This window comes from Pelmatolapia mariae, linkage group LG17 (assembly GCF_036321145.2).
Source record: "Pelmatolapia mariae isolate MD_Pm_ZW linkage group LG17, Pm_UMD_F_2, whole genome shotgun sequence".
Classification (NCBI taxonomy): Eukaryota; Metazoa; Chordata; class Actinopteri; order Cichliformes; family Cichlidae; genus Pelmatolapia; species Pelmatolapia mariae.
In genome coordinates this window covers 32,971,638-32,981,845 of record NC_086242.1, presented here as the reverse complement: position 1 = coordinate 32,981,845, position 10,208 = coordinate 32,971,638, and the positions used below count along the sequence as shown (strand labels likewise).

Below are 10,208 nucleotides of genomic sequence, written 5' to 3'. Positions count from 1 at the left end.
ACAGGATCTCCATTAGTGTCAGTTGTAGCCTTGGCTGTTGTTCCTGCGCTCTCCAACATACCTTCACACACAACATCCGCATTTCTCAAACACATAAACACATACAAGCTTTTTTTTATAGAGCTAACATGCAAAATTCATGTCAGAGAAAATATATTTTTTAACAGGACATTAAAACATTTCTGCTACTATCTAAATATTAATTAAGTTTACTAATAAACACAACTCCACAGCAAAGCTTTGGTGTTTAGTTTCAGTTCAGACAATCTTTGTGGTAGGTCCTCAGCCTCAGGTGTGTCTAAACAAACAAACAAAAAAAAATATACCACACTGCAAATTCCTGGTAATTAAGATCCTATTCCGTGTTTTGCAACTGTCATATTCATAACGCAGCAATTCACAGTATTTATAGTGAAATTTGGAATAGCTGATAATTTGATTAGCAAAAACTAAAAAAAAAAAAATGGTATTAGGCCATTCCCAAAAGTTTCCTCAATGCTATTTTAATCAGTTTTTCAAAAAAAAAAAAACTTCTTCACATATCTATTTCTATCTATTTTTTTGTTTTTGTTTTTTTAAATAAGCTAGAACAAATGCAATGAATATTCTCGGTGCCATGGCTGAGAATTATGCCTGCCTGGGACTGCTTTACACTGGTGTCTTAAAACACACATTCAGACAGCCACTGGTAGCAGAAACCAGTCCTCTCAGAGTTTGGTCAACTTTGGTAGCTGGCAAATCGCATCGCATCAACCATCACCAAACATTACTCAAGGTTAATAGTTTCTTAATAACACAGTCAAGTATGTGGATACCATTAGTGCATCTCAAAATATAGTATATGATTTTTTTTGTTAAATAATTCAACTGGAAAGGGTAAACTTTCAAATATTCTATATTCATTACACATAAAATGAAAAAAAAATCCAAACCTTTTTTGTTTTAATTTGGATGATTATGGCTTATAACTATAATGAAACTCAAATCAAGATATGCATTACATGGATTACAATCCAAAAGTCACTACTGTTGCCTTTCATTGCCATAAAGCTATACTATAATTTCAAGACAGGCTTTTTTGTTTTTACAACTGTAAGAGCAAGTTAGTTAGACTCAAGGTTTTCATTTCATGGTAGCAGAGATATATCAGACATATCTGTGGTGTGGTCAGCACGCATCAAATGATAAGTTTGCTTTTCTGGTCTTACGTGTTTCATTATTACTGTGTTCCAATGACATAAGGTGAAAATGCTTTTCTTTTCTATACACGTCTGTGCAAAACAAACAAACCGCCCCCCCAAAAAACTTTAATATAGTTTTAAATAAGATCTTTCGGAGCTATCCAGTTGCAAACATCAGAGGCATTATTATCAAAATTTGAACAATACTATACAATATAATCCATACTTTTTCTTGTGGATGAAACCAGATTTTTTTTTTATTTCCATCGTGACTAATTAATGATAGAAAAAAATATTTAAACAAAGTTAGCTGGAGGATGAGGTTTAGACACAAACATGGACTTTTTGAGATGTTTTTGAAGTTCAAAACTGTGCACTGTGCTCTGCGATGCTGCAGTAAGTCAGGAAGTGGTTAATTAGCAGGGGTTTTTTCTTTTCAGAGCTTAAAACCTCGCTTCTCTGTTCATCAGTAGGAGGAAAACATTGACAGACCGAATTAGTATCTGTTGAATGTGGTCACCAAAGAATTTGAAGCACCCGAAGAACCTCATTTGTGTCTTCCTACATTTTCCGAGGTGTCACGTTCTCTGGGATTAGCCTTTCACCGCAACCTTTTTGTTTATTTACGTCTAATCAGTCCATCTGCCTCTTCTTGGTGACTACTTCCACTGTACAGAAAGCTTGCTTCCTGTTTTAAGCACAACCCCTCAAGACCGCTCTACCTTACCCACCCTTGCCTACTTAAAACCATGCATAGGAAACAGCGTACACACTGTATATACACAAGCCCGCACCGGTGTTAATTTGATGGCCATGGTGGTTTAGAATTTCACAGCGCCTCAGTTCAAGATGAATTTCCTCTACAGATTGGGAATATTCCTTAATATTCTGTGGATACAAGCTTTCTTTGTGCCTGGATTACAGTGTAATCTATCAGAGGAAGGTAGGGCTTAAAGGATGGTTTATTTATCAACACTGGAGTATAAAATGATAATATGTAACCACACACTATCTATTGCCAAAATGTGAAAATGGGAGCAATGCAGATACTCAGAGCACGTTTCTTTGTTAGCGGGGCATAAGGCATAAATATGAACTTTGGGCTCCTTGTTAACTTGAATGCAATGCCCAAAATGTCATTTTTTTTGTATTTCCAATATTCTTCATTTATTGTGTTTGTCATTTTTGGAGCAGATGTTTTGTTCTTGAAGGATGAGCCTAATCCAAAGTGTTTCTCTCGGACAACATATGATTTCACCTGCTTCTTCGAGACTGCAGACAACAGGACTTATAATTTGTTCTACTCTATAGAGTATGTTAAACACTGTGAATCTACTGAACTTTCTGTATTATGAAAACTATTAAATACTATTTATGCATTGTGTTTAGACACTTTTTGATACTTCTGGCATGCTACTGATATTTATTTATTATTCTATGTGCACGCTTCTGCTGTATACTGACTACATTTTTAGGAAAGTTCTTAGTTAGTTAGTTTTTTTATTGATTGTTTTTGTATTTTTGATAGACCATTTTAATGGTTTATGCACGATAGTCACCTGTATTGCATTTCTTCTTACCCGCAAGGCAAGATGTTTAAAACTGTTTTATTAGCTCATTAGTGAGCAGCCCTGCCTGTTGTTTTTTTCTTTTATCCTAATCAAGCTTTCCAGCGCAGAGGTGTGAATTATCCGTCCAGAGAACAGAGAAGGGAACTTTGCTGCACATCTGCTCTTTTCCTGAAGTTATGTGGTTTGTTGACTACATCCTTACAGTCACTGAATCCTTTACGAACGCCACCATCTACACTCGGACTCTCGAAATGAGCGATCACGGTAAGACATCTTGTCTTTTCAAAACTGAATTTTTCATCACATAAAGAGTATTGAAGAAACTTTACTTAGATACTGTATATTACAAAATTTAAAACATTTTCATCTTTTGATAAAGGTGACGAATAGATGCTGAGTGTTATGGGTTAGATCAAAAATAAGCTGGAGTGAACTGGAATTTCCATGCAGTGAATATAGGTTTTGCATCCTTGAATCCTAGTTTAAAGGACGGGAAGGCTTTAGGATGATTTGCAAGGAAATAACTATGTTGATTAAAAAGAGAGAAGAAAGCACAAATAGCATTGCTAACTTTTTGTGGGTATCACCAGTTAACTAGAAAGTCAGGGGCCACCTCAACCTTTGCCAAGGCACTAGTCAATTATTCCCACCATCTTCCCATCTATAATCCAATACTTTGTTCTTCCTTCTGTGATGATGTTCCAGCCCCAACTCCTAAACCCGAGTGTTTTTTCTTTTAGTTCTTTTAGATCCACCAGTTAATCTGTCTTTACACCCAAATGGCCAAGTGGGACAGCTGAATCCTTCATGGACTTCAAACATAAAAGACGTACTAGTGAAGTACAGGATTGAGTACTCCTCTGAGGTCCTTTACAAGGAGGTAGACCTACAGCTGCTCTCCTTTGTCTTTCAGCTGTTCCCTTTAGGAGTTGCTGCAGCAGATCATCTGTTGTCATCTGACACTACACCCAGCATCCTCCTCTGTCACACCAACCCTCTGCATGTCCTCCTTTCATAAATCTTCTCTGTGGTCTTCCTCTTTTCTTCCTGCCTTGCAGCTCCATCTTAACCTTCAATTGTCCGATACATCCACTGTCCCTCCTCTGCACATGTTCAAACCATCTCAGCCTTGCCTCGCTAACTTTATCTCCAAACGGCTCAACCTAAGCTGTCCCTCTGATGTGCTCATTTCTAATTTTGTCCATTCTGGTCAATTCTTGCTTCTACTGACTTTCATTCCTCTTCTCTCCAGTGCATACCTCCATGTCTCTAGAATCTCTTCCACCTCCATGCTCTCGCTACAGATCATGTTGTCTGCAATAGTCCACAAAGACTGAGTAGTCTATTGTGTTTTCATCTGTCACCCATTTTGAAGCCTTAGGGTGCTTCACAAATCAGCTTCCCTTTCTAGACCCTGGGGTTAAGACCATCTTTATAATTCTTTAGGTGTTTACGGCTCAACTGCTGTTCATGACAGCTGCATTGGAAGTGAATTTTTATACAGCTCCCCAAAGTCTATGAAGGTTTGAAGTTATGCATTTGGTGGTTAGTTGTTATAAAAGTCAGTCTAAAGACTGCCTAAATATAGAATTGCATTTACTGTCAGTTTGCTATACAATCTTGATAACCAGTGCCAGAATTACCAAATGATTCCCGAGCTCTGCCTTCTGAGACTGACTCATCTCGTTGTAGCTTATATTTTTGTGGTTACTTTTTTCAAACATACCTTTATCTGTTTGCCTGCATCGACTATATTATAAAATCGATGATGCTTTTGATTTCTACCTAAGAAAGAGGACAACACACTGGATTCTCTGAAAGAAGGCGAGGAGGTTAAAGTGCAAGTTGCTATTAAACCTGAAATACCTTTTGATGGCCCTTGGAGCAGGTGGTCAGATCCTGCGCGAGCTGTGGTCCCCCAAAGTGCAGGTGCGTCCAAGCAAGAATTACAGAGAGAATAAAATGGTACCCATTGAACAGCACCTGGTTGCTCAGTAATGATCTTTTCCATGCTTTTCAGATGACACGGCACTTTTATGCTTCACCTCTGATCTGAAAAATGTCACCTGTCACTGGAATTCGAGCAAATATGATAAAAACAACTTTGGACTTTTTTACCAAATCCTTCACAGGTAACACAAAACACTCGTTCATCACTTCGTGAATTATTACGCACAGATCATTTTTCCATCCACCTGTGTTGTGGCAGGATTTCATTTAGTGATTTTATGTTTGGCTGAGATAAAAAAAAAAAAAGGCTGAAAAAAATAAATAAAAAGAAACCAGAATTTGTTCATGAACAGAAAATAAACAAGTGACTGTTTAAGGGATATTGTACACAGCAGTAGTGATATTTATGTAAGTTTTCTTATTTCTTAATATCCTCCTTAGTAAAGACTCAGATCAAATTCTAAGAAGTGTAGAATTAGAAAAGAAGGCCACAACAAACAAAAGCAGCAAAATGATTGCTATGAAAATCATTTTCATTCCTTTCATTATTACTTACACTGTACATGCTATACTTACAAAAGCATCCATCCAAGCATCCTTCCATCTTATTGTCACACAGTTTGAGCACTAAAATACTCAAACTAATCCAGAGTTTTGAACAGGTCAATTCAACAGAAACACATATGAAACTTTTATTTTCTGTGATTTGACTTTGTTACAACTCTTGTAGCAAGACCTCGAGGTGGACGAGTTGGACTGAATGTGTGGCTGATGAGAAAATCACTGACCTGTGTTGTTTCCATGGAGGAGAGTCCAGAGAAGTCAGGGTCAAGCTCACAAACATCTCAGGTCCAAAAAGGAGGACTTTCTACACTGGAGCATTTACACTCAACAACTCCAGTGAGTGGCATTTAATTGTTTTATTTCTATCATTCTTGGTTATTTTGGATGTGCTATCTGTGTTTAAACTGAAATTATTGCCTTTTTTTTTTTTTATCAAGAAGCAGCTCAGAAAAGTCCCCATTACTAACCAACTGTGTCATGAATGACTAACTGCTATTTTAGTTTGTATGCTGAAGTTCTGCTTCTAAGAAAATGCTCATACATTTACTCAGATCTTTCAGTCATATAAGTGATTAATATATACAATAGTCCTCTGGTCAGTTGTGAACATGTTCAGACTTTGTTTACCTCACTAACCTTTCAATTTGGAGGAAAGGCAGAGGTTTGTTAGCTCTTAAGCTTGCCTGGATTTCTTGAAGGAAACTTTCAGTTAGTCTTGTGGGCCTCCTTTTCACTGATCAAACCTGAGACAAGGTCTTATGAGAGATTTTTTTCTTTGCAGTCAAAACATCCCCACCAACTCATCTGAAAAGAATCCTCAAGAAAGATAAGTTGTGCTTGAAATGGGACGCTCCTCTTCCGTCACTGTCGAATTACCTACAGTATGAATTTGACCACCAGCTGAAAGAATATGAAGGATGGAAGGTAAGTAGCTGTGTATGTGTGCGCTGTCTTTACTGACATCCAAGGGCCATGTTTGAATTGAATATATCTTCCTTCCTGCCCTTTAGATTCCCTTCAAAACTATTTAGAATTATCATGATGGCACATATTTCTGTTTGTGGACCAATGGTATGAGGTCTAAGCAGTGTCATGGCTGCTAAAGGCTGCTTGATCTTACCACCAGATGGCGCCAGCATTGAACTTTTTCAGTTTATGTGCAGCGAGCCCATTAAATCACATGCATGAGTGCTTTTTAAGAGAAATCTCAAAGGTATTGTCAAAGAATGCAAAGGAAATAACATACTATAATAATATAATAATGTGATTTTGTTCCCTTTCTGTTTCAGTATTTCCGTCCAGAGATGGTAAAGGGCCCTAAGACAGAAGCATGTGTTGAGGTTCCAGCAGGCAGCCAGTACAGAGTCAGGGTCAGAGCTAAACCCGCTGGGCAAATTTACTCTGGCTTCTGGAGTGATTGGTCCAATGTGTTCGCTGGTGAAAACCCCAGTGACTCCCTCAGTTACACAGGTAAGCCTCCAACAAGATCAAAAATTCAATAAATACAAACTTGACCATAAAGTAAAATAAAAAATATCACTAGGTAGAGATGAGTAGTTTACTCCTTTCTAAGAACTAGAAGCAAGTAGTTTATTTAACTTTTAGTAGTTTGAAATGTTATCTTTATGTACAATGATGTTCTTTGTTGCTGTAAGGGAACAAACAGATATGATACATTTCAAACTTTGATGCATTGCATTTTCAGGCATGTTGCTCATCGTGTGTATCCCAATGTTTATACTGATAACAGCCACCATCAGCACCGCCGTGTGTGCCCTGCACATCAGGTAGATTTTATTTTTCTCACAGCTATTCAAAATTTTAATCACCTATAAGGAACTCCAAACTAAGATGTTCCCTTTCTTTTATAAGAGATTTTTTTAAACTAAATTTTATGACATAAAAAGATTTAAGGACATGTTTCCTCTCTTTTGTGCATTCTTATAGGAAGGTCAAGCAGTATTTTTGGCCACCAATTCCAAACCCTGAGAAAGTCTTGCAAGGCTATCTGACAGAGATCAACACGCAGAAAAGGGTAAGTTATTTAACTGCATTACAGGTACTTTCATCCTGGTTTTCTTGGAAAAATGGACTAGAACCAGATATTATGTGTGATCACAAAACTCCTGCAGGCCCACCCATAGCAAAAAAACAGCAACTATTTATTGGAATACTCTGATCGGTATTTTATTTGGTCTTGGAAAATATCTACAGTATGAATTTAGATCAGTTTTGTGACATCTTTGTGGCATGATGATAAGGTTTCAGACTCTCATTATATAAAAAAGTCCTTGCTTTTAAATGAATTAATATTAATGATATTAATAAATAGTGATCTTTTAACTCATTACAGTATCTAATACAGTAGAACTCTATACTGACAGTCTCACCCTGAGGGTCGAATTCATGGTAGAAAACTAGAAGCATGTCCCTCGTTGTGAGTCTAACCTGATGAACTACCTTCTTGTAGACTTCTCCACTGAAAAGTGCTGCTTCATCTTTGGGCTGTAACCATAGATACCGCTCTCATCACCAGTGTTACACATCAAAGTCAGCAAGGATTTAAATGCATTTTTTACATTTAGATGTCAAAAAATATTTTGATCAAAACTAATAGCAGTATGTTTTTTGTTTTTTTTAAGAAAAACAAAAGTTAAGCTTGCTCCAAATGAAAGCACTTTCAAATGATATTTTTGTTTCCTTATTACACATAAATCCCTGCACACTATAGGATCATCCTGTTCTAGAAAAGCTGTGCTCCGAGGAAACCACTACATCTGTAGTGGAGATCATGTCTGAAGAAGAGGTTTCCGAGTTTAGGAAGCCGTCAGAAGAATTCACTGAGCTCCTGTCATCAGAAGGGAGCTTCACCAGTAGCGAACTGGTAGATGGAAGCCCGGGGACAGAAATCTTTCCAGACTACGTGACTCTCAACAAAGACAGTATCTTTCTCTGCTCACAAGCAAACACTTACATATATGAGCATGTGACAGAGAAAGGAGACCATGAGATAGGAGATGAGTACCTTCCCACGTGTTCCTGCTCTGATGGCTCCGTCTGCTTCTCACCTTGCTTATGCAGTGACCTTCTTAACCATTCATATTTGCCTCTGGCTGAGCCTGCAGAAAAATTCAGCTGCAAGGTCACTGCTGCAAGGAGTCCCGGAAACATCTATACTAACTTTCCATAAGAAGAACAAAAAGTGTAGCAAGTGTTTGTGGGTTTTTTTGTGTTTTCATCAGTGCAAATCTTCTGTACAGTAATCTCTGCACTTTGTACTGTTTGGCTGTAAAAAAGGCTACAAAATGAAAACAGAGCTCAGCTATGAATTATTTGAGCATTAACACATCGTTTGGCCCAAGTAAAGAAGCGATTCCACAAAAAAAGTCATCATCAACGGTCAGCCCTGCAGCCCTGTCTTTTAGGATCAGACAGTATCAGATTTGGAGTTTAAGTTTCTGGTTGGCAGGATTCTACAGCAACTTTCATCTTACTTTCCATCTTCAAATTGTATATTGTATGCAGGGCTGTCTCTATCTTGTGTGAGACAAAATGGTGAGACTATGAGTTTGTGACTGCGTTCAGTGGTGTGACCAATTAAGAATCATTTCTGAGTCTTGTGCTATACTCAGCCATATGCTCACAGGATCCCTCTGCGACACGTTCCGGCTCATTCACACTGCCGCTGTTTATGGAGCAGAGAGTCTTCCGCAGCTGCTTATTTCATATAATTTAAAGTTGTTATGTTAACATTTCTTTTGGGGGAGTTTTACACTATTGTGATACAATTTTGTACATCACAGTAATGGAATGCAATGGAGTTTGCTTTGGACCTTGGTGTAGAAGATGTACATTCTTTCTGTATGCTGTATAAAGCAAATTTCCCCTTAAATGTTACATTGTTGCTAAGTGAAGATGACACCCGAGTGTTTTTTTCCCCCCTTCGCTGTCCTACCAATGTTGTATAGTGATTGTACGTGTTACTTTTTAGACATTTTTGCAACTTCCTTTCTTTTTTCTTTTTTAAAGAAAGTACAATAATAACTGAAAAAAGTGTTAATTATGCATTACAATGTTGTTTTCATGTTTTGCAGTTCTGACAATAACATTTAACAAAATTATATTCTTTTTGGATTTTCTGTAGTCACTGAACCATTTGGGCTTTGACTGGTATTACGTTTTAAAGCGAAACCCAGGAGATGCTCAACATTTTACATATTTGCCTCTGGCTGGGCCTGCAGGTAAGTTTAACTGCAAGGTCACTGCGGCAAGGAGTATCAGAAACATCTATATCAAGTTCCCCTAAAAAGAAAGAACAACGTAAGAAGTGTACTTTGTTTCCAGTGGTGGAGATTTCATGTACAGTACAATATTTAAAGTTGGCTGTGAAAAGGATACAAAATGAGGGTTAGAGCTCAGTGGTGACTTATCTGATGACTAAAAGAAGTGTTTCCACAAAATAACAACGATCAACAGTCAGGCCTGATAAGTAGTTTTCAGCATAGCTACATTCTGAAAGAAATATATCAGATTTTTTCTATGAAGGCTTTTAGAACAAAAACTTTCACGTCAGACTTCATCTTCTTGCTTTTCTTGCCTCCACCTAAATAACAGCTACAGTATCCTACCTTGAGATATCTTATTTTTATTTTTTAAAGCACAAGCCGTCTTTCTGTGTGTTATACTTTTACTGTCAGTAGGTGGTGGTAGAGATCAGCAGGTGGGCTGTTGTCACAGTAAGTCCTTCTCAGACATGTGGGCAGCTACACTACATGACAGAAACTGGGAGAACATTTAGATTTTGGCTGAGTCTTAAGTTTGTATTTTTATCATACATTCACACACACAATATCCCCGTAAGCAATATTAACTTTGTAGTAATATGAGTAAACTGGTGAGGATGCTTCACTTCAACTCTGTCATAAAAAACAAACAAACAAAA

General features: G+C 37.5%; 1 protein-coding gene across 1 annotated transcript; it reads left to right on the top strand.

Annotated features, from left to right (window-relative positions):
- The first annotated feature begins 1,967 nt into the window (after nucleotides 1-1,967).
- mpl (MPL proto-oncogene, thrombopoietin receptor) lies at nucleotides 1,968-9,363 on the top strand. Its single transcript, XM_063460640.1, has 12 exons — nucleotides 1,968-2,124; nucleotides 2,376-2,493; nucleotides 2,847-3,016; nucleotides 3,493-3,632; nucleotides 4,543-4,681; nucleotides 4,773-4,884; nucleotides 5,433-5,602; nucleotides 6,048-6,190; nucleotides 6,556-6,736; nucleotides 6,972-7,053; nucleotides 7,214-7,301; nucleotides 7,998-9,363. Exons 1-12 carry the CDS (start codon nucleotides 2,031-2,033, stop codon nucleotides 8,454-8,456), a joined length of 1,896 nt encoding a protein of 631 aa, XP_063316710.1. The 5' UTR covers nucleotides 1,968-2,030; the 3' UTR covers nucleotides 8,457-9,363.
- The last annotated feature ends 845 nt before the right edge of the window (nucleotides 9,364-10,208 follow it).

What these genes read in the sequence shown, in the direction of transcription:
- mpl (XM_063460640.1), top strand. Translation starts at nt 2,031, where the DNA reads ATGAATTTCCTCTACAGATTGGGAATATTCCTTAATATTCTGTGGATA. An exon ending in TGTGGTCCCCCAAAGTGCAG is followed by an intron (nt 4,682 to 4,772) that starts GTGCGTCCAAGC and finishes CATGCTTTTCAG; the next exon opens with ATGACACGGCACTTTTATGC. An exon ending in ATTTACACTCAACAACTCCA is followed by an intron (nt 5,603 to 6,047) that starts GTGAGTGGCATT and finishes TTTTCTTTGCAG; the next exon opens with TCAAAACATCCCCACCAACT.